The sequence below is a fragment of the Ctenopharyngodon idella genome, chromosome 4 (genome assembly GCF_019924925.1).
Source record: "Ctenopharyngodon idella isolate HZGC_01 chromosome 4, HZGC01, whole genome shotgun sequence".
Classification (NCBI taxonomy): Eukaryota; Metazoa; Chordata; class Actinopteri; order Cypriniformes; family Xenocyprididae; genus Ctenopharyngodon; species Ctenopharyngodon idella.
Genome location: NC_067223.1, coordinates 27,056,237 through 27,081,538, shown reverse-complemented (window position 1 = coordinate 27,081,538; position 25,302 = coordinate 27,056,237). Strand labels below are relative to the sequence as shown.

The 25,302-nt window shown below is 37.7% G+C and overlaps 1 protein-coding gene across 4 annotated transcripts in view; it reads left to right on the top strand.

Annotated features, from left to right (window-relative positions):
* LOC127511061 (NACHT, LRR and PYD domains-containing protein 12-like) overlaps window positions 1-25,302 on the top strand; it is a 99,634-nt gene that overhangs the window by 34,879 nt on the left and 39,453 nt on the right. For all 4 annotated transcript variants that reach the window (XR_007929828.1, XM_051891431.1, XM_051891430.1 and 1 more), the window contains exons 4-5: window positions 14,364-16,158; window positions 16,563-16,736. Coding sequence is in view for 3 of the 4 variants with exons in the window: in XM_051891431.1 (XP_051747391.1) it covers window positions 14,364-16,158; window positions 16,563-16,736 (1,969 nt within the window). In the remaining variant the exon portion in view is untranslated. The remainder of the gene's footprint in view (window positions 1-14,363; window positions 16,159-16,562; window positions 16,737-25,302) is intronic.

Below are 25,302 nucleotides of genomic sequence, written 5' to 3'. Positions count from 1 at the left end.
CCCCTTGGCTCCTCTCACCCTCCACTCCCCCATGGACTGTTCTGTTTTTGTTTATTGACTGTTTTTGTTCCTCTCCTCTTCCTCGTCCTCCTCCAGAGCCCCCGCCCTCCCTCCCTCCTCTGTTGGACCTTGCATGGCACGAGGACGTGCCTTTCCAGACGGGGGCGTACTGTCAGAGTCCTCATGTTTCATTGTGTTTCCCTGTGACCCAGTTTCCCAGTGTTTCTTACTGTTTGATTACATTCACCTGTTCCTCTTTAATTATCTTACCAGTTCCTTTGTTTGCCCAATGTATTTATACCCTGTGTTCTCCCTCATTCTCGGTCCGTTCTCGTCAATGTAAGATGTGTAAGTGTTAGTATTCTGGGTTTTGTCATTAAATCCTGTTTATATTTTTCTCCTTCGTCTTCGTGCTGTTTCCATTACACGTTACGTGACAGCTTGAGGGTGAGCTTCAAAGCTTTGAAAGTGAACTAATCCTTTAAGCAGTAAAAGACCACACATAATTTGTAGTATTATACTGTGGAGATCTTAAAGTCCCCGTGAACCGGAAGTTGCAAACGACTTTTCTCCAGTGTTGTGACGTATTTCCAAGTGAAACAGAATTTTGAATAGAGGGCAGGGTTTTACTTTAGCGCTCCTCCTCTCCATCTCTCGCTCATAGCAGACTATCGGTTGGAGGGGAGTGGTTTACGCGTTTTCAACCCAAGCCGTCAAACTGACGTCATCAGAGAAGGAACGCCATACCAGACCGGAAGAAACTTTTCAGATTTTGATTAAAGATTACGGCAAACAATTTTTTTCTGTGTATTAACTTGCATGGATTAATTGTTCCCCACAAGACTAGTAATATGCGCAAACAAAGTAAATAGGGTCAATTTTGATTTCATGACGACTTTAAGCAAACAATGTCAAGATGAGACTTGGGAAAGTAAAATATGAAACTATGGGATATATATTACTCTATAACTTAAGTGGAAAAGAATTATGTTCATTGTGTCTTATAAATCATCGTACTGTTAATAGTTATAACCACAGAGAGGTAAGTATTATTACTGTTGTTCTGCGCAAACAAAGTACATAATAGATCATCCATTGTGAAGGCCTCATCGACATGACAGCCAGTGGCACAGCTCCTCAACAAACCGTCCATACTGGTGTGATGAATACAATCCTCAACTGGATGGAACTGGAATAAATAAATTGAATGTTGCGATCCTATCGGACTTATGATAGCTACCTGAATCGTAACAAAGCACTGTTCACCAGAGGAGAACTGGCCCCCCGACTAAGCCTGGTTTCTCCCAAGGTTTTTTTTCTCCATTTTAACACCTATTTGCCACCTTGTCACCTGTTGGAGTTTGGGTTCCTTGCCGCTGTCATCTTTGGCTTGCTTAGTTGGGGACACTTGACATTTGACATTTGATATTCAACAGTGCTTTGCATCTGCCTGCATTGACACTATTTTCTTTAAGAGCTGTAAAATTACATACCAGTTATCACTGTAAAGCTGCTTTGACACAATCTGCATTGTAAAAAGCGCTATATAAATAAAGGTGACTTGACTTGACTTCTGATTATTCATGAGATGATACAACACATTATAGGTTTCCCTTTCGAGGGAACGTCACAGGCGGTTGACGTCATGTCCAGGAAAGGATAAAAGCACATCCGAGAAGACCAGTCTTTAGCTTTTATGCCTCAGCAAAGCGCTCTGTGTAGCTCTTTGGCTATTTTTTGTTGTCTGTCCCGATATTGTGGAGCTACAATCAAACAGTTGTTATAATGGTGAACCAAACATTCAAGCAGTGTGTTCCTCCCTGCTCTTGTTTCCTAATGGGTGGGGATACACTTTTGTGTTATGTGTTTGGGAGCGGAGCATGCTCTGTCAGCCTTAGAGGGGGCTGACTGCGAGCATTGTGAGAGGCTGCCGCTTCGCATGCTCCGCTCCCGCCTGTCACTTTTTGAGAAAAGTGATCAGGCTAGCATTCCCCATGGCTCTGGACCCGCTGGTGCTGAGGCAGCATGGAGAAAGAGATCATGGGGTTCGCAAATGGATCTTTCAGAGGGGTTTGAGATGGGTGCTGCCTTTTCTCAGCCTTCACCTGGAAGATCCAGCGCTCCCTCTCTTCTCTGGTGTCAGAAGCCCACCCAGTGGCTTCTTCTGCCCATGTAGAGAGACCGTCACTTCAGCCATCCAGTTCCGAGGAGGTGGATGTACTGAGTGTCGGAGTGGGGGGAGAAGACTCGCCATCTCTTTCCCCAGCATATGAGGAGTTGGTGGAGGTGATAACTCGCGCTGTGTCAAAGTTAAACATCGATTGGCCAGCCGAGAAACAGGGCGCTCGTCCAAAAAGCAAACTAGATGAGCGCTTTCTCACACCAAACACATAACCTTCACCACTGGGGCCTTCCATTCTTCCAAAAAGCTGTATTCATCAAGACGTTTCAGCCCTCAAGTAGAAATATATTCTGATATAAAGGGGCTGAAAGAATATGGCTATGGGGTTCAGCATCGTCCCTGGAGGCCCCTACTCTTCCCATTAAGCCATTATAAACAACATCAGGGTTAGTGGGAAAAGCGTACATGGCAGCAGGTCAGGCTGGTGCATGTGTTCATACAATGTCGATTTTGCAAGCATATCAGGCTGATCTGTTGAAGGATTTGGATGGCGGTGAGGGGATGGTCCCTGGCAGCCTTGGTGGCATTGGAGAGACATCTGTGGCTCAAGCTATCCAATATAAAAGACAAGGACAGGGCCTTTCTCCTCGATGTCCCGCTTGCGCCCCCGGCCTGGCTTGGCCTGTAAATACGGTCGTCGAGAGGCCTCTGAGGGCAGCCCCCCACGGGGTGGAGTGGTGTACACCTCAGTACCTCACCACCTCATCGTGTTTCAGTGTTCACAAGTCAAGTCATCTTCACAATACAGATTGTTTCAAAGCAGCTTCATAGTGATAATAGGAAAACTAATTGACAGAGATTGTTTTGGCTTTACAGCAGCTCTAAGAAAATATTATTATCGAGCTAAAGTAGGTTTTTGGTTCACAAGACACTGCGTCACTCACATCCGCTGAGAGGGTTAACACTCAGGGGTCGGCTGGTCGCGCCGGCGATACCACATTGCTTTTTTCTTATCAGTATGAAAGAGACTCAAAATACTCCGTCAATGTTGCACATACAATTAAGAGTTATACACCATTTTAATCTGTGAAATATCTTCTTTTATATTTGTGTACACTCAGAGTAAAAACAAAATGTTGTGCTTTTTGAAAAATAAAGAAAACATGATGCGTGATCTTTCGTCTCCCTCTGAAAAAAAAGTCCAATCTGATAGTTCTCAGAAAATGAACTGTAACTTAGTGCATACTAATGACACAAAAATGAGACTTATGTCTAAAGAAACGTTGAAATGTCAGGTTTTAAATCGTGTAAGTCAAATCGAAAACAAAAATGTTCTGTTTATGTAATCTGAATGAAGAGAGACACATGTCAGACATCTGTGAGTCAGCTCATTGTCCACTAATTCGGCCACACCCACGGAGCTAGCGCTATTCAGACGCAAATTCTGAGGCAATACATGTATACATCGTCGCAATTGTGTATTTATTATCTTCAAAAGTGTTTATCTGCATGTTATAGCCATGGTTAGCGATCTCTGGAAGCCTCTGTTAGTTCCTGGAATGTCACATGGTATGCCTGTTCTTCACTGAGTCATTTGTGGACTAAATGTGCACAGAGCGCCCTCCGGCTGCAAGTATGAATTGAAAACACTGTATTCAGCGCTCATAGTGATGACAATAAATGTATTGAATAAATATTACTCCTCTGTATAGAAAATTGACATAAACATATGAGAATCCATCAATATTTCTCCAAATGTGCATGCTTTTATAGGCTATTAACAAATTACGGTCACTATAAGAGTAAAACAGAGTAAAACTTGAGTCTTAGATCTTTTAAATGATGTATAGTTTGTCAACTGCACAATAGCAAAATATATTAAAATAGAAAACCACTATTCGGTTAGAGACTTGAGACTTCTTTTAAGAACATTATAATAGCAATGCGTCCATTCTTTTGACTGGTACTGTAATTTAAACTATAATAGGCCTATACAAAATTTTCTTATTCAATAATACGTGCATGCATGAGATCACAAAAATCATGTTTTTTTTTTGTCAAGAGTGGACATTAATACTGTTATCAGCATGATCACAGAGGGTTTTTTCACATAGCCCACCTGACTGAAAGGGCTCATTATGCGGGTCTTTGTCTTCTCTTTGTCTATATCATTATATTGTTTTATATGAATAATTTTTACATCATTTTGAAGCAAAAACTCTAGTCCACAACCTCCAATACCCAGAAGTCTTGTGAACACATATATAATATTAGTTTTGTGGCTTAATTTCAGTGACTTAAGTTTTTTGTTTTTTCAATAATCACGCATAAATGTTATTCCTTCAAAAATACAAACATGTACAGTGTAATGACACCTTTTCCATTAGTATGTTTATGAACAACTGAAAAAAGCACAAATGTCAGGGCATGTCAAAACTTCTCCAGGGCCCCAAAAATCCTCAGACCCCAGAGGGTTAAAAATACAGTAAAATCGTTTGGTTCCTGCCAGTATGCTTCAGGTCACTGAGATGGCTGTTCTAAATACACCAGAAGCCAGCCTCGAGAGGGTGGTTCCCTTAGTAGATTTTCTGGCAGAGTGGATACATCTACCAAATATATCTCAATGGGTCCTGCAGACTATAGATAAAGGGTATAAAATCCAGTTTGGGTTTCTTCCACCACTATACAACGGGGTGCAATGATATTACACAGCGTCTCTCACAAATGTCTCCATGGTGGCAAGGCACGCTCCCTGTACAAGCAGGGGGTCACAGGCGCTGCGTAATATCATTGCGCCTGCTGCACCCATGGTACGGCAGCAAAGTTCCTTGATTATTACACCGGAATGAGTATAGTTCCTAGCCATATCAACCTAGAAAATCACAACTTTTCATTTTCCATCGGTCTTAGTGCATGATTTAACTACAGAAGAGTCAAGTTTTAAATAGGAAAAATATTGAAACTCTTTGGTCATTTTTAAGCGAAATGCTAACGGTCTAATCAGATTCAATGAACTATGCTAAAAGTGGTACAGCCAGACCCGGAGATCGGCTGAATGGATTCGAAAACGGTAAAACTCAACTGTTTAACTCTAGGGGAGTTGGAAAATGAGCCTATTTTCAAAAAAGTGGAGTGTTCCTTTAAAAGAACATTTAAAAGTGTAAAAGCATCAACAAGGTACTTTCAACAGGCCATGAAAAAAAAACAAAAAAAAAACAATGACATTGTCTGGCTTTAATGACAATTACTTAGAATTATTTAATGATTTGTCTATGATTTATATAATTATTATATGATATATATATGTTGCAGTATCCCAGTATATACGATATCCGTGATATTCAAAACATGAAAAATCGATATCGTGTTAATTAAAGGTGCAATATGTAAACTTTTCTGTCCGCTAGAGGCCTATTCAAAACAAAAGTGTAGCTTGATGATGCCAAGTTTGAGCGCAGAATCTTGGGACATGTGGTCTTCACCTCATGGCCGGTGGAAAATAATCGGGATAGGACTCGGGCAGAAATCATGTTCATGGATGTGATTATTAACGTTACTGTAGTATGAAGCAGAGCAGGACCGAGTGTTGTGGGAGCTGAACGAGGCCGCTGGAGCGATTGCGCAACACACGCCTCGCGAGCAGTGTGACTTTTATTATGCCACAGTCGCCGGCGCCGCTTCCGCTTTTCCAATCATGAGTATGAGGTAACACAGCTCTGTTTATCATATTAGATACATTTGAGAGCGTTGAAAATGATGTTATAACATTACTCTGTGCGTTGCTCGGCAGCTGCTGTGAGACACTGTTACACACTGCAGTAAGCAAGATCGATTTTAGAATATCATATTAAATGCTGGATGGCTTGTGTTGATAAATGGCATGCAATTAATTTTAAAACGTATTGTATAACGGAGAAAATGCTGTATTACTGTTACTAAAAATAAAGCAGCATCTGATTATGCAGACTGTCCTCCAAAAAAAAAGACCCTATAGGTCGTTTTTCAAGCACCTATTACGACCTATATTTACGTTTTAAAGTCATGCGCCCTCTAGCTGGCGTAAAAATAATGACAGTGTCGTGTTACGTCTGTCGTTATGAAATGACGTATGACTGTCATTACCAATCAAAATGCGGACTTTTTTCACCATTTGTCCTATTTCCATTCAGCAAAACTCTTTTTTTTTTAATGAATGACTACACCTATCCCACCCCTAAACCTACCCTTAGTGATTTATAGCGCATATACACTTTATGAGCACATGCATTCCCTGGGATCGAACTCACGATCGCATGATCACATGATTGCATATTGTTATATATTGCAATGCTCTGCCAATTGAGCTACGCGAAACCCAAAATATGACACAGATAAAAGGGAACAATGCATTAAAATGAAAGTGTCCTGTTGTTGATAGGGGCGCAACGTTAGCAAACGGTCCTATGGGTCGTATTTCATGAATTAAAATGAAAGTGTCCTGTTGTCGATAGGGGCGCAACTTTAGTAAACGCTCCTATGGGTCGTATTTCAGGGAAGTGACAAACAACCTATATAGGCGTATTGGTTGGAGAACATGTTGGATTATGCTATGTTAACTACTTGACAAAATAGTGTTTTTCTCTGAGGCAATAAGACAATAAAACGTGTTGAGCTATATAACAATAATTAGTTTTCTGTCTATAAATATATCAAAACAGTTGTTCCCTTTGTCTATTAAAACATGTAATATATAAAAGCGTCTTTGGTGTTTCCATGGTTTCTACAAAATAAAACCGGAAACCAAGGATAACACGGGTATGACGCAATTGACAGGCAACTCCTCACACATCCCGGAGCCTTGGTTAAAACTGCAATTTTCTCCAGATTTACAAGTAGTTGGAAACATTTGGGATATTGTAAGTACTCAAGTGAACAAAATATGTAACACTGGCCTAGTGGTTTTTGGATATTTTACTGCCAAATTCTTACATATTGCACCTTTAAGGGTGTGACAATATATCGTGATAACCGTAATACAATAGGTGGCGGTATTTCAACTTAACGCTGCCATCTGACATAAAACAGAAGAAGACGCAGCGCGCACAGCTGCTACTGCCATGCAAAATGTTGTATTTAATATCCCCCTCACAGACATTTTGGAGGGCAGGGGCTCAAGTGGAAAAAAGGGCACTTCTCATAATTATTTATTTAAAAAAAAAACGTTAAATATATTAACACAACTCTGACTTCCTTATTTTAATTCCCTCACACTCACGCAATTGTTTCATACTCCACAGATTTCTACAGAATAATCAGTTCACACAGAGACCTTGTCTTCTTTAGTATTCACTAGGTTTATCACAAGAGCAGGCAACAGCAAAGGAAACTATGCCACAGTGTGTGTTTTCTACAATACTATTTTCAAGTAGCTATATATATTTAGAATAATAACTGCATGAGGAGAAGGACATAGTTTCACTAATGATTTGTTTATTTTGCACGGATCAATAAATCGTTTTAATTCTTTTGGTATTATTGGAATACTTCTTTCATGTTGTGGACAATTTTAAGAGTTTGGTCTATTTTTGCTTCCAAGTCTTCTTTTACTCTAATGGGAAGAAAACTTCCAAAATACACATTTAGATGGTGTTTGTTTTAAACCTACTATCCTCCGTCTGTTTGCATCTGCAGATTTCTTCTAAATTAACCAAAACAAGCTAATCTGCATATTTAAAATACACTGACCCCCGGTTTCACAGACAAGGCTTAAGCTAGTCCTAGACTAAAATGCATGTTTTAGCTGTTTTAACTGAAAGTAACTGCACAACAGTAATGTTTTTTTTTTCTAGTGTATGTTTATAAAAGCTACTTAAATATCCTAATTGAACTAAGGCCTAATCCTGGCTTAGGCTAAGCCATGTCTGTGAAACTGGGCCCAAGAGTTTTTTTTCCCCTGAAATGTTACAAGTACATAATGTGTATTATAACAAATGCCTGCAGAGGGCGCCAAAAGCCTGGTGATTGTTGTTGCTACACAGCACGATCAAATCCTTGTTTTTGGCCAACCAGCATAATTAAAAATATAACATTAGTTAAATAATAATAATAATAATAATAATAATAATATTCTGACACTTTATTATTGAAATGCTACAGCCTCTGTAATTTCTTCAACAAGAATATGTGGACATTAAACATGCACACTCAAAGCGAGGGTTTAAACTTTTATTGATGTAACATATTCTCCTGTGTAACTAAGCGTAGATTTAGGAATGATGGCATTATGCAATGCTGTATTATGATTTTTAAATGGTTTTAATAAATCGTGCATGCTTAGAAAACTGTCTAATAATGCAGTTCATACATTCGCGTCCATGGAATGCTCCTCTTCCGGTATTGACAGCCCTACAGATATCTTTACCATGGTTCAAAACGCAATGCATAGCACATTAAAATAATTGAAATTATAATATGACAAATTGCATTAGTATCAAATCAGGCAGATGCGTTGCTGATGGTCAAATTATTAACGCAGCGTTAAACGTATAAATAATCTCACCCTTAAATAGCCAAAAAATTCACGTTTGTGAACATACATAGGCTACCTGAAAGAGATGCATGGGATTCTAGGGCTTTTTTCTTTTTCGTTTCTCATCGCCAGACAGCTGTTGTCTTTTCCCGAGCATAGTTGTCACAAGTTATCAGCCAGCAACAAACACGGGGCGGGGCGGGGCGGGGCGTGGCGCGCGTGCATGCGGGAATGAATGACGTGTAGCGGAGGGAGGGCATCTGAACTCGAACTGATATATAGTATTTTTTTATTCAGTAAATATATTTGTTTGACAGGGAAGCTGTGCGCGAACAGGAATATATATTCATTTATTTAAAAAAAAAAAAAAAAAAAAAAAAAAAAGCACCCTAGAAAAAAGGGCACTTTCTCTCAAGAAAGAAAATGGGCAGGTGCTCAAGTCCCACTTTATGTCTATGTGTGCACGTGCCTGCCCTTCAATTACTAATTTATCAAACGCATATCTCTACAATCCTTTTTCAGCATCAAAAGATTTGGCCTTACCTTCTGATTGTTTGGATTGAGAATGTTGCACGATAATTAGAGATCTCAAGGTGGAGTCCACACCAGCTCTGTCAGGATCCGATGCTCTTGAGGCTCGATGTAAGTAATTTAATTGCAGGTATTGATAATAGTTTATGTAATTCTCTCTGAGACTTGTTATAGGGAGGTTTACGAATCACCAAATACAATTGTTTCGTTTTAATAACAAGATACAGAATAAAAAACAGAACATAAAAAATGAGAAAGCCTTCGCCCGAGGTGTGGCAAACTTCTGTTACAAATTTTCCAATATACAGTTTCCAGAGATCACATCCTCTTTTCTACGGAAGCCCTAAACGGCCATGAATTATTATTTTTTTTCTATCTTGTTTTCTCGTGATCTCGAGATAACAAAAGTTGTTTTGTCGTGATGACGACTTAATTTTCTCGCGATCTTGAGATAACAAAAGTTGTTTTGTCGTGATCATGACTTAATATTTTCTCGTGATCTCGAGATAACAAAGGTTGTTTTCTCGTGATCACGACTTAATCTCTGCTCTTAATTACACAAATGTGCCAACAGGTGTCAGTATATTACCAAATATAACTGATGGGGTGCGGTAAATATCCACTTTACTGTATTTCATATTGGCCCAGATTGTACAAGTTTCGGACAGAGATAGTCTTCGTGATCGCTTTATTTTGTGCAGTATTGTGTGCATTAAGTGATTAACTTAACTGTTAAATGATTGAATATAATTATTTTGCTTGAAAGTGTATCTGTTGTTGCATGACTCAGTTTTAAAACTAATTTTGTTGTCACTTTATAGTATTCTGTTTGCACCTTATTGTGTATCTTTAAGACGCTTTTTTAATCATCGCAGTTTCAGTGTTTGTTTATCTCACTATTTCACTTAATGTATATTGATAAGAAATATGATTTATAGCCTTAATCTAAAAGTTTTTAGAATTATAGAATAATCTGGCATCTTTCTGAAGGCAGCGCTTGAGGTGTTGAATGCTCTGTTGATTATTAAACATGTTAATTACACAAATAAAATGTTTAGCGTACATTTATTGAACAGTGATTGATTAGCCTATATGTATTTATTTATTGTAAACTTTATTATTAAGTGAAGTAAACATTTTGCTGAAATATCCACAAGATATAAGAGCGCATGATTTATCCGTCGATCAGATGCGCGTGAAAGTTGTGTTCGTTACTGTAGCAACAGTAGAATCCGGGTCCAGTGTGTTTCAGAATCAATCACTGTAAAAAGAACTTTTATGTCGCGTTGACGAGAAAACAACTTTTGTTATCTCGAGATCACAAGAAAATTAAGTCGTGATCACGAGAAAACAAGATAGAAAAAATAATAATTCATGGCCGTTTAAGGCTTCCGTACTTTTCATAATAGAATATTTTCCTTATTTGTACATAGGAGTACAGCCCCTATCACTTCACAGTTTCCTGTTGCATGCAAAGCATAAGATACGAAGTTTAGTTGCAGCCTGCCTCCAGAGGTGGGTAGTAACGAAGTACATTTACTTTGTCACATTTACTTGAGTAGTTTTTTGGAAAATGTGTACTTTTTAGAGTAGATTTAAATGTGGGTACTTTTACTTTAACTTGAGTACATTTCTAATGAAAAATCTGTACTTTTACTTCGCTACGTTGGGCGACGTTCCTCTCGTTACTTTATTTTAATGCAATACTGTACATGTTAAGAAATGCGTAGTTTATTCCAAGCGCGCTGTCTCCTTTTTTCATGAACGATGCCCCATTCTCAAATGAATCACTCTTTTGAGTCGATTCTGTTCAAAGACTTGAGCAAACAAGTTGTCAAAACTGTCTAAATTGGTTCGCAAATCAGTTTGAATGATTTGTTCAGTTCCTGCATGCACTGAATCGTCTGAAGTGGTTTCTCACTCGGAGCGTTGGCGGTGGCAGTGGACCTACAGTCAATTAAAAGCAAATCTGCAAATGCATCCTATTCTTTGCCACCGATGAAGATCTTTATTAGTTAAACTGCCTATGCTGTCTGTGAACAATTCCATACAGGTATCGATTTCATTTGATTTCAATTCATACAGACAATAGCCAACATTTTACAACCAAGCAGATTATTACGCCACGATAACAAAGTATGTAGCATTTCTTTACTGTTTTTATGGACATATATCTTAATTTATACATTAAATAAGCTACCATTGTTCAGAGAGTATGAAATGAACACCCGCCGTCCTGTGGTAATTTGTGGGTTAGTGGTGGCGCCGGTGACCTGTTCGTCTTGAAAATGAACGCCTTTGCGTAGACAGAGTTAACCAGTTTACACGCACCTGCTGAAATATACATTTGATTACATTTTGGAGAACAGACAGAAGAAGATCCGTCAATGTGTATTTGATCATTGTTTGTGTTCAGATGTTCAGCGGTTATGAGTGCGAGCACATGTAAAGAGTTTTCTCTCTTTCTTCTTTCAAATTTAGCTGTATACGTTATTAATATACAAAGCAAAGGACACGCAATAATATTCGGGCTACAGATGCCAGAAATAATGCTTGTCTCTTTTGTGTTTGTTGCAAAGGTATCTAATTATGATAATAATTTAAATATCTATCCAAATAATAACATGCTATTGTTGTTACAAAGTAACTAGTAACGAGCTACTTGAGTAGTTTTTTCATTGGATACTTTTTTACTCTTACTCAAGTAACTATTAAGATTATTACTTTCACTTTGAGTAAATATTTCTATAAGTACTTGTACTTTTACTTGAGTACAGTTTTTGGATACTCTACCCACCTCTGCTTGCCTCGCAACACCTTTTGCAAACAGCAACACATTCTGCAAATTCTAACACATTTTAATCGCTAAAGCATGAGACCTTCGCTTTAGTTTCCATTTAACACTTCTAGCTATAATTAAAAATATATCTTGGCCTCATTTCTCAGAAACTCAGCAGGAAAAACATCATTTCTATTTAAACAATTTCCAGATACAACTGGTGCTGAAGCTTCTGTGGTCAAAGCTTCAACGTCGTTTGTAATCTGTTCCATTTCACGCATAAAAGTATTCAAAGCATATGATTGTTTTATGAGCATAATCAATTTCAAATTAATTTTCTGTTGCTGTGTCAGTAATTTAATCATCTCTTTGGCTTTTGAGTCCATCTTCAGTTGTCCCATCCTAGTGGTTCTTCTTCTCCTTTTTGGCCTGCTTCTTTGAAATTTTGTCTTGTTCTTTTTGCAAACCTTGAGTGATCAAATCAACCATATCAACCCTAAGTTCTTTTTATTCATTTGGTTCATTTGGTTCATTTGGCAGAAATTTATCAGTAAAGTTCATTTCATTTGTTGGACCCAATTCAACAAAAATCATGTCGTCTAATAAGACAGAGGAGATTCTCTACACAGCAGGGCATGTGAGTGAAAACATTTTTAGTTTCATATTTATCTTTAAATAATGTTTTTTTTTTTTTTTTTTTCATGTTGATTATGAAAAGTGAACAGCACAAGTAAGATAGGATAGCTACATCATAAGATGCGCAATATATCGGGAGACATGTTTTGTAGCAAACCTTTCGTTAAAGTGATTTTCGTTTTGTATAAGTTGTATCTTAATTTTAATCAGTGTTTCATCAAATAAAGCAGACAACATAATGGAGGCGCCGGCGCGATCACTTGCATTAGACGTGAACTGGAGCGCGTCTCATAACTGAAACTCAGCTTATAAGGCTACTTGCCTCACAGACATGAGAAATATATCTATAGAAAGCTTGAAATATCCACTTTTAAACAAAACATTTTAAAAGAAATAGGCTACTCTCTCTGATTATGTAATCCGTATGAAATTTGCATTTGAAATGTAGATAGAGACGTTATGATTAATTAAACATGAAGAGAATTAACAGACCATTTTGACAGTATATGGTGTATCTGCATTCAAGCAATCTTGGTTATTTTCATAAGGATAATGTATATTTATAATGCTATGCTAATCTACATAGCCTTTATCACTGTATAGAATATTATAATATAATATAATTTCTGCCTCTAAATAAAATCACATAGCATGGTCTTAAAATGTGCATCAGAAAATCTGGTAACACTTTATAATAACTGCACACTATGAAGCATTAGTTAAGCATTGGTAAATAGTCAATTCATAATTTATAAAGCATTAATAGACATTAGTAAGCAGTTTATAAATACACCTATAAATGCTGTTGTTTCTAAGTTTCTACACTACAGCCATATCATTTAAAATATTGTTAATATTTTTAAAACGAGAGGAGATTAACCTCTCCCGAGTGGCAATCGGATGGTCGGATGAATGTCTGACACGTTAATGTTTATCACAAAAGCAATGTGCAAACTTTGCGTGAAAGTTATTATGGTGAAGAAGTCTCAAATCCCAGTCAATTATTCACTACAGAAAATAAAAGTAAAAACTGATGAGCTTTCAGCAACTGGCACTTCATTAAGGGCTCATATTTTCTCAGAGACGACGAGAGACGAATCTAAACATATGCTGATAACAGTATATATCTGTCCTAATTTATTTTATGTGCTCATATTTTAGATATGTTTTTATATAATGTATATGTTATTTTATATATGTCATGTTTTTTAAATAAAGCTGCTTTTAATTTTCATTGATGTCTGATTGTTGCAGTGTTTGGACATATTATAGACTGTTAATAATTTTAATTACTGTAGGCCTATAATTCATTGTGTAATAAACCTAAATGTTTTTAAATCACTTTCAATGAGGAGTAAACTAATCTATCTAATATTTTTATTATCCTCGCAGCGCGTTGGTTATGTGGTAGGAAATTATTGCAAAGCAAATAAATTGTAATATCAATTTAATAATAACAGTAGGCCTACCCTTATAATAATAATAATCATGATAATATAAATTGGAAATGCCAAATCCTTGATAGCTGATAATACATGATATCATGGTCTTTCGCCGCAACCTGGCACAAGGGTTTACAACACATATTTCACATGGATAGTGTGAGCAGTCAAGTTGCAGCTTGATGATCAGACCGTATAATGTGAGCACATACATCAGGACCTTTGGCTTTACATCGCATGCAATATACTCACACAGAGTGAGTTGAGTTGATAACCTTGTTGAAATCGCACACTGTATGCCCAGCTTTAGTCTTTTTCTCTCTTTGTCTTCCATCTTTCCTAAAGGCTCAACTGCAGATGATGATTTCACAAAGACCAGCCATAAACTGAAATACAAATTAGAACAGGACTACAAGCGGATATTGGTTGCTAATTCACAGATGGGTGAGCAAGAATACCTGAATGATATTTACACTGATTTATATGTGGTGGAGAATGTGACTGGAGGAAGAGTGAATGACCACGAGGTGATACAGATCGAATCGAGTCACAATGGATTGACTGCCAAGGAAAAGCCAATCGAGTGTAATGACATGTTTAAAGTCCAGCATGACACGGGTCGACGAAACAGAAAAGTGCTGACAATGGGGATCGCAGGAGTGGGAAAAACTGTCGCTGTCAATAAATTCATTCTTGACTGGGCTGAGGGAAAAGAAAATCAAGATATAGCCTTAATTTTCCCTTTGCCTTTTCGTCAGCTAAACCTGATTACAGAGAACAGCAGTCTCATGGGACTACTTCACGAATACTTCTTTAGTGATCCTAAAGAACTGCACTCTCTACCTGAAGGTGATGGTAAGGTCTTGTTCATTTTTGATGGGCTGGATGAATGTCGCTTCAATTTAAACTTTAAAGAGGGTGGCAGATTTACAGATGTTCACAAAAAAACAACAGTGGGTAAGATATTTACAAGCCTGATAAAGAGACATCTGGTTCCCTCTGCTCTCATCTGGATCACATCCAGACCAGCAGCATCCAGTCTGATACCCCGAAACTACATTGATCAGGTGACTGAAGTGCGCGGATTTAATGATGAGCAGAAAGAGCAATACTTCATCAAAAACAGCAGTTCTGAGGTTGCTGGAAACATTATCCATCACATCAGAAAATCCAGGAGTCTGTACATCATGTGCCACATTCCTGTCTTCTGCTGGATCTCTCTCACTGTTCTTCAGCCTCTACTGGCTAGAGAGAGCAATGACAAAACTCCCACAACTCTCACAGAGATGTACACAAGCTTCTTAATTTCTCAGCAACAACAGATGGAAGAAAAATACTGTGATGAGCCTGAACCAAAAGCCAATGCAAGGTCTTTTGATCAGATTATTCTGAAGCTTGGAAAATTAGCCTTTAAACAGCTGGAGAAAGGTCAACTGATTTTCTACAAAAAAGATCTTGAGAAATGTGGACTAGATGTCAATGAAGGGTTGGTGTACTCTGGGTTATGCACTCAGATCTTTAAAAAGGAAAAGGTTGCAGCCAGAAACGTTTACAGCTTCGTACATCTCAGCATCCAGGAATTCCTTGCTGCTCTATATGTGTTTTTTATTAACAAAGACAAGAAAGCAAACCCATTTCTTCAATCCTGGAAAAAAAAAACACAGAAACTCTTCAAAAAGCCACTGTTTCAGCTTCATAAGGCTGCGATCAAGGCGGCTTTAGAAAGCAAGAATGGACACCTGGATCTTTTCCTCCGGTTCCTCCTGGGTCTCTCACTGGAGTCCAATCAGACTGACCTACAGGAACTACTGCCAGGACTGGAACTGAAAACAGAAAATGTTAAAGACACTGTTGACTATATCAAACAGATGATAGAGATGGAGAAATCAGTGGAAAGGACCATCAATCTCTTCTACTGTCTGAGTGAACTGCAAGATGACTTTGTGGAGGAAATCCAGAAGAATCTGAACACAGGAGAACTTTCAGAACATAATCTCTCCTCTGCTCAGTGGTCTGCTCTGGTGTTTGTGCTCCTCATGTCAGAAGAGACTCAAGAGATGTTTGAACTGCAGAAATACAGAGGATCTGATGAAGCAGTGATGAGACTGCTGCCAGTGATCAAAAACACCAGAAGAGCACTGTAAGAGTCTCTTTTACTTTCATTTATATACACTGTTGGTCTTTTTAATTGGACCTTGATCTCACACAGGTGATTTGATGGCCAAGACTGTTCAGAAAAAAAATGAATAAATGTATGTATGTGTGATGACATTAAATGTCAATGTATCTCCATCATCAGGCAGGCTGGGTCAGGCATCAGGCAAAAATCATTTTTTTACCCATGTTTTTTACCCATTTTATTATTCTTAATTTTATCAGAAATTGACGAAACTGAAAATACTGGTTATTTTTATAAAGAGAACATTTTTAGTTTTGCTTACATCACTTCAGTCAAAAGTTTTTCCAAATTATCTGTGATCCAGATTACAAATTCTACCTAATAAACATTACTATTGCATTACTGTTGTTTTGTTCTCTACACAGGCTACAGTGCTGTAATCTCACTGCTCAGTGTTGTGAAAGTTTGTCTTCAGCTCTACAATCCTCATTCTCTTTCCTGAGAGAGCTGGACCTGAGTAACAATGGCCTGCAGGATTCAGGAGTGGAGCTTCTTTCTGATGGACTGAAGAATTCAAACTGTCAGCTGGAGATACTCAGGTAAAGGTTTTTAAAATAATTAGCAAAATACTATCACAATGTAACGACTAAGACAAATCAGACACAATTATTTGTTATAGTTAACCAATAATGGTTTAAAGCTCACTCTGGGGTCTGTCCCCCATCCCCCGAGAAGTTCTCAGTTACAAGTTTTATTGCACTAAAGAATGTTGGTTGCCACATGGAAGAGCAGAGGAGAGCAGAGACAAAGAGACACACAGAAAACCTGCATCTTTCCTGCATCTTTCCCACAGAAAACAGACTTTCCTGCATTAATTCATAGACAGACAGTTCTATAAATTAACATGCATATCCCCAGGAAATGGTATCCATTATTACTGTTTGTTGTACTGTACTCAGTATTGTATTCACATGTTTTATGATACATTTAAGGTAACCTCAATTATGCCATGTTTAGTGTCTATGGGTTCGTATCGAGAAGATTTAAATGTGAACTAGATAAATTAACTATTTATTTTTACAACATCAATCAATACTGAATTTACTTAATCTGGACAATGACGCCATTTTCTTTAAGAGCTGCTGTGCAGCCAAAATTATTTCCAGTTATCACTGTAAAGTTGCTTTAACACAATCTGCATTGTAAAAAGTGCTGTATAAATAAAGGTGACTTGACTGACTTGAACTGCAAAAGTCTGAAAAAAAATTGTTGAGGTGGAGGGACAGGAGTAAACTGTATAAAGATTGAAATGGCAAAATGGCCTTAAACAAGTACTAAAACTGCAAGATGATGCTTTTTCAAATATAATATATTTCATGCATGGTTTGATTCCAATAGCACTGAACAAGCTAGGAGTGCCATCTAGTGGCTGTGTACTGAACACCATTGACATCTCAGCCAGGGTTCAAAATTAACACCACATGCCAAAAGAATATTATACGAAACAATGTTACTCACTAGTTGACTGGCAATTTTTTTCATAAATTCTAACAATACATGTTTGAGACAAAGGGATATGGCTTACTATGAATTTTGAAGGTCTTAATGCAATTATATAAGTATACATTCTGACATGCTCCATGTTTCAGAGTGAAATGCAGCCCAAAATTCATTTACAAACGAGCAGCTCATGATCCTGTTTTCAGTGTTTCAGAGCATCTCGATTCACAGTAAAACAGTGATCTCAAAGGCCGCATTTACACTGCAAGTCTTAATGCACAGATCCGATCTTTTGACCATATCCAGGGTTTTTTTTTTTGGACGACATGCTTACATTTCTTTTAAAAGTGACATGTATCTGATGTCTCCTTTTTACACTGCACTTGGCGAAACGTACCAAAAATAGCATATATGACATCACAAATAAATTTCAATGGTACATTGAGTTTAATTTATTGACATGAATTCATATAGAAACCATTTAATGCAGTAGTTACATCCCTATATCAAAATAAAATAAACTCTTCACGACAGTATACGTACGCAGCTCCGCTGGAAGCATGCGAGTTGAATAACACTCAAGTAGATATTTGTTAAATGTCACAGCTTCTGGGTTCGAATCTGCCGTCATTTACTAGGTTTTTTTAGTCATTAAAACCAATGCGTTCATCAATGATTGTATATCAAGGGCAGGTACAAGTTTGTGTGCTTTTTATTTTGTGATTTCAATGGAATGAATGGGTAGAGTCGCCACAACGGGACTGAAGAGCGTGTCTGTGCACAAGCCGTCGTCACTGACCACAGTGGCAACGAGCACTCAGTGTGATTTCAAGAGCAACACATTTCAACGTCAGATTGCCTTTTTTTTAACACAAACAAATAAAATTAATACTCTGCCAGTCAACTAGAGATGTTCTGTTTGTTATAGATATGTCTGTACCGTGAAATGTTAAAAAAAACTCACTTTTCAATGACGCAGGAGTCACATTTACAGGGGAATATCCGATCTGTCCGCTTACACGGCAGGTGCAAACGCACGTATCCGATTCGTATCTGATTTATTTCCATATATGAATGAGGCCTGAAACTGATCTGTGAAAATCGGAATCCATGAGCTTTTTTCCTGCTTACACGGTTGTGGCTCATATCCAATCTGTGCCACATGGGAGGAAAAAAATCGGAATTGGGTCACTTGAACCATGCAGTGTAAATGGGGCCAAACTCAGCTCCTGGAGGGCCACTGTCCTGCAGAGTTTAGCTCCAACCAGCTCTAACTCACCTGCCTAAGCCTGTGTCTCAATGTGCATACTATCCATCCTAAATAGTATGTGACATTAGTAATATTCAATACTATTTTGGGGGGGATAGTTTGCACATTGGGATGCAGGGAAAGTCTAAATGACTTTGATTAGCAAGATCAGATGTGTTTAATTATGGCGGAGATACACTCTGCAGGGCAGTGGCCTGCCAGGAGTTGAGTTTGAGTCTACTGCAGTAAACTCTTGTAAGTGAGTTTGGGGCACTCATTACATGGAATTGAATATGCAGCCTGCACCAAATATTATCCAAATGTTTAAATTAGAATTGATTATAAATCTTCTCTCAACAATTGAGAAGCATTAAGGTGTGCCACTAGTGTTTTATTATCATTTGCTCCCTGCAGTTTTCTGTTAAAATAAAATATTTAGTTATTTTCAATTTAAAGGGAACCTATTATGCAAAATTCACTTTTGCATGGTGTTTGGACATCAATGTGTATTGGCAGTGTGTGTACACAATCACCCTATAGTGATAAAAATCCACCCACTCCTTTTTTTAATCCCTATAAATCATAAGCAGTGTCTCCCAACAACCTGTTTTCAGCCATGTTGCTAATGTGATGTTACATTAGCCACAGGCCCCGCCCACGAATGTTGACAGACACTGCTGTTTTAACATAGAACCATCCTGAGTGAGTTCACAGCAAGTTGTACACAGTCCGCCATTGCTGCACTGACGAGAATGTCTCCCAAGCATTTTAGGTGTTCTGTAGCTGGATGTATTAATCCACATAGCTCTCTCCATTTACTCCCAAAACCTGAGCCGCTGAAGACGAGGTGGATTAATTTTGTTTTCGAAGAAAATTCTCCCTCTACCGAAATTCATTTATGTCTGCATGATTCATTATGCTTTGTGAATGAGGGTCATTATAAAGCAGGTTTTGCACAAAAGTTGCTCCTGAAGGATGGAGAAGTACAAACTGTTCGTGATCCTCTCTGGAGCGATACTGGTCATGGCAGAAAGGGAGAGCACGCACTTTATTACAGTTCGTTAGAGTTGTTTTACGGATATAAAATTTACCAGTTTATTAACCCCCAGGGGTCTGAGTGATTCTGGGGGCCTTGAGATGTTTTGACATGCCCTGACATTTGTATGGAAAACCCTAAACGGCCATGGATTATTTTTTTTTTCTTGTTTTGTCGTGATCACGACTTAATTTTCTCGTGATCTTGAGATAACAAAAGTTGTTTTCTCGTGATCACGACTTAATTTTCTCGTGATCTTGAGATAACAAAAGTTGTTTTCTTGTCATCTGGACATAAAAGTTCTTTTTACAGTGATTGATTCTGAAACTGTACCCGGATTCTACTGTTGCTATAGTAACGAACACAACTTTCACACGCATCTGATCGACGGATAAAACATGTTCTTCTCAATTCTTAACAATATACAATGAGTGAGTGAAACGAACACTGAAACTGCGATGATTAAAATGGCATCTTAAAGATACACAATAAGGTGCAAACAGAATACTATACAGTGACAACAAAATTAGTTTTAATAAGCAATAAGTTTAGTATCACACCGAACTATTGCGGTCGTGAAACTGTGGTGAGTCATGCACTAGTCAGAACGATAACAGATACACTTTCATGCAAAATAATCATATTCAATCATTTAACAGTTAAGTTAATTACTTAATGCACACAATACTGCACAAAATAAAGCGATCACGAAGACTCTCTCTGTCCGAAACTCGTACAATCTGGGCCAATATGAACTAATACAGTAAAGTGGAAATTTACTGCACATCATCAGTTATATTTGGTAATATACTGACACCTGTTGGCACATTTGTGTAATTTACAGCACAGATTAAGTCGTGATCACGAGAAAACAACTTTTGTTATCTCGAGATCACGAGAAAATAAGTTGTGATCACGACAAAACAAGATAGAAAAAAATAATAATCCATGGCCGTTTAGGGCTTCCGTACATTTGTGCTTATTTCAGCTACTTATAAAATACTATTGGCCAACAGGTAATTTTGCTGTATTCAGCACAAACTCTGCTACAATAATACGTGAGAAAAATAGATGTACGTGTTTGCATTTTTGAGGAAATAACGTTTATGCGTGGTTATTGAAAAAACAAAAAAACTTAAGTCACTGAAATACGGCCACAAAACCAATAATAAATATGTGTTCACAAGACTTCTGGGTATTGGAGGTTGTAGGCTAGAGTTTTTGCTTCAAAATGATGTAAAAATTATCCTGCCTACTCGTTCATATAAAACAATATAATGATTTAAATTTTATAAGACAGTATGCATGGAGGCGTGAATCTTCATGAATAATGCTGTGATTCATACCTGAGAAGACAAATACCCGCATAATGACCTGCATAATGAGCAGGTAGGAAGGCTATGTGAGGGAAAATTAATCAAAGTACAAAGTAGTTTATTCAGAATACAGTTAACAATATAAATGAAACACATTTAAAGTAAATGAGGGCACATTTTGAGTATACAGTTTTACCTGGAAATAAATCCTGTTCAAAGATATGTGAACATCACTTAGCTGGCATTCCAAGGTGTTTGGTGTTTCTTTGCAGTGGAGAAAAAAAAATTCTTGCTTCCAGTCAGTGATATACCATTATAACTGTTTCCAACACTGATAATAACTGAGTATCAAATCAGCATATTAGAATGATTTCTGAAGGATCGTGACACTGAAGACTGTAGTAATCATACAGACAATCATGCAGACAATAGCTCTTTGTGCAAAATGAAAGAGTTGGTGGAAGCAATGTCCAAGAAGTGCAAAAAAATCTTTCTGTACCACTTCATGGTTTTGTGCTGTGTTGTGTAGAATGGTATCAGCTGATCAGAAAGGTCAGGGGGCCATGTGTTTATCGTATCTCTTGGGATCTCTTTGGAACAGGTGTTTAGAAATTTTTTATTGTCACATCTGTGTAAAAAAAGAAAAAGAAAAAGAAAAGCATGAGCATGCTGATAACACTATCACTATGGCCATGCATAACAAAGACAGCAGTTATTGTTATGTCATACAAGAACATATACTTTTGTATTATGATGATGTAGACCACATGTATGATAAACTAACCAAAACTGGGTGAATATATATTACAAATATGTTTAGAGAGTTGAATATATATTACAAATATGTTTAGAGAGTGTCACATTACAAGCATTTACATTTGAGCATATATACACAAAGATTTGTAAGTGACATTGTAAGGCGATTTTGTCAAAAGCTAGCCAAAACTAGCTAAAATAAAGTCTGAAAACTCATATGAGTTTTATATTATCACCATGCACAACAAAGACAACAGTTTCTGTAATGCCATACATGTACATATACTTTTTGAATTAAGATGATGTTTACAGTTACATCTGTAAAATATTACTGTGCACTTACTCATGTTGATAACACAATCAAAGAAATTATAATATTATCACTATCAATCAATAATGGCCATGCATAAGAAAGACAGCAGTTTTCGTACAAGAACATATACTTTTGTATTATGACGATGTAAACACTATTACATCTGTAAAATATTACATCTGTGCACTTACTCAGTATGATTCTCGATCGCACAGAACTGAACGACACCTGTGTGCCCCTGTGCGCGGTGCTGGTGAAGGCGAGCATGATGCAAGTCAAGTCAAGTCACCTTTATTTATATAGCGCTTTTTACAATGTAGATTGTGTCAAAGCAGCTTTACATTGATAACTGGTACATTGTTTGACTGCACAGCAGCTCTTAAAGAATAGTGTCAATGCAGGCAGATCAAAAGCACTGTTGAATATCAAAATGTCAAGTCAAGTGTCCCCAACTAAGCAAGCCAGAGGCGACAGCGGCAAGGAACCCAAACTCCATCAGGTGACATCAGGTGGCAGACAAGTGGCAAATTGGTGTTAAAATGGAGAAAAAAAACCTTGGGAGAAACCAGGCTTAGTCGGGGTGCCAGTTCTCCTCTGGCCAACAGTGCTTTGTTACAATTCAGGTTGCTATCATAAGTCCAATAGGATCGCAACATTAAAAGTATTTATTTCAGTTCCATCCAATTGAGGATCGTATTCATCACGCCGGTATGGACGGTTGTTGAGGAACTGTGTCGTGGCTGTCGTGTCGATGAGGCCTTCACAGGGGATGATCTAGTTGACTCAATCTCTGCTGATACTTCAGGGCTGCGTTGTGGTCGTGTCAAGGTGCAGGTCCTTGGTCTCACCTGGATACGGCCCGGATCCGGTTGACTACGGTGAACCTCGGGATAAACAGAAAGACTAATATTAGCGTAGATGCCATTCTTCTTCTGATGTAACGAGTACATCAGGTGTTATAGGAAGTGTTCCCGGTTCCGGCTGACCTAATTTATGCAGCCTAATAATCCTTTAACGGATTTGGAAATATAAATTGGTAATGTGTTATGTGTATGCCAGGTTAAAGAGATGCGTTTTTAGTCTAGATTTAAACTGACAGAGTGTGTCTGCTTCCCGAACAATGCTAGGAAGATTGTTCCAGAGTTTAGGTGCCAAATAGGAGAAGGATCTACCACCTGCAGTTGATTTTGATATTCTAGGTATTATCAGCTGGCCTGAATTCTGAGATCGCAATAGACGTGAAGGACTATAATGAATTAGGAGCTCGCTCAGGTACTGGGGAGCTAAACCATTTAGTGCTTTGTAAGTAATTAGCAAGATTTTAAAATCTATACGATGTTTAACAGGAAGCCAATGCAGTGTTGACAGAACTGGGCTAATATGGTCATACTTCCTGGTTCTAGTAAGAACTCTAGCTGCTGCATTTTGTACGAGCTGTAGTTTATTTATCAGGCGAGCAGAACAACCACCCAGTAGAGCGTTACAGTAATCTAGCCTTGAGGTCATGAACGCATGAACTAACTGTTCTGCATTTTTCATTGAGAGCATATGTCGTAGTTTAGATATATTTTTAAGATGGAAGAATGCGGTTTTACAGATGCTAGTAACATGGCCTTCAAATGAAAGATTGGTATCAAAGAGCACACCTAGGTTCCTAACTGACGACGAAGACTTAACAGAGCAGCCATCAAGTGTTAGACAATATTCTAGGTTATTACGTGAAGAAGTTTTTGGTCCAAAAATTAGAATCTCTGTTTTTTCTGAATTTAGTAGTAGGAAATTACTGGTCATCCAATTTTTTATATCAGCTATGCACTCCGTTAATTTTGTGAATTGGTAAGTTTCGTCAGGGCGCGAAGAAATATAGAGCTGAGTATCATCAGCGTAACAGTGAAAACTAACGCCATGCTTCCTAATGATATCTCCCAAGGGTAGCATGTACAGAGTGAACAGTAACGGTCCTAGTACTGAGCCTTGTGGTACTCCATATTGAACTTGTGATCGATATGACATGTCTTCGTTTACTACTACAAACTGATAACGGTCAGATAAGTATGATTTGAACCATGACAATGCAATTCCACTAATGCCAACATAATTTTCGAGTCTATTTAAAAGAATATTGTGATCAATAGTGTCAAATGCTGCACTAAGATCCAGTAACACTAATAGAGAGATACAACCACGATCTGATGATAAGAGCAAATCATTAGTAACTCTAATGAGAGCAGTCTCAGTACTATGGTACGGTCTAAATCCTGACTGGAAATCCTCACAGATACCATTTCTTTCTAAAAAGGAACATAGCTGTGATGATACTGCCTTTTCTAGTATTTTTGACAGAAAAGTGAGATTTGAGATCGGCCTGTAATTGACTAATTCTCTAGGATCAAGTTGTGGTTTTTTAATAAGAGGTTTAATAATAGCCAGCTTAAAAGTTTTTGGTACGTATCCTAATGATAAAGATGAATTGACGATATTGAGAAGAGGGTCTATGACCTCTGGAAGCATTTCTTTCAATAGCTTAGTCGGTATAGGGTCTAACATACATGTTGTTGATTTTGATGATTTAACAAGTTTAGACAATTCTTCCTCTCCTAAAGCAGTAAATGAATTGAATTTTTCCTCAGGGACACTACAATGCACTATCTGACACGATACTGTAGTAGACGGTTGCATGGTTATTATTTTTTCTCTAATATTATCAATCTTGCAAGTAAAGAAGTTCATAAAGTCATTACTGCTGTGCTCTTTGGAAACATCAGAAGTTGAAGCTTTATTTCTTGTTAATTTAGCCACTGTATCAAATAAATACCTAGGGTTGTGTTTATTTTCTTCTAAGAGTTTTGAAAAATAGGCAGATCTAGCAGATTTTAAGGCCTTTCTGTACTCAATCATTCTCTCTCTCCACGAAATACGAAATACTTCTAGTTTTGATTTCTTCCAGCTGCGCTTCATTTTTCTGGCTGCTAACTTTAGGGCCCGAGTGTGGTCA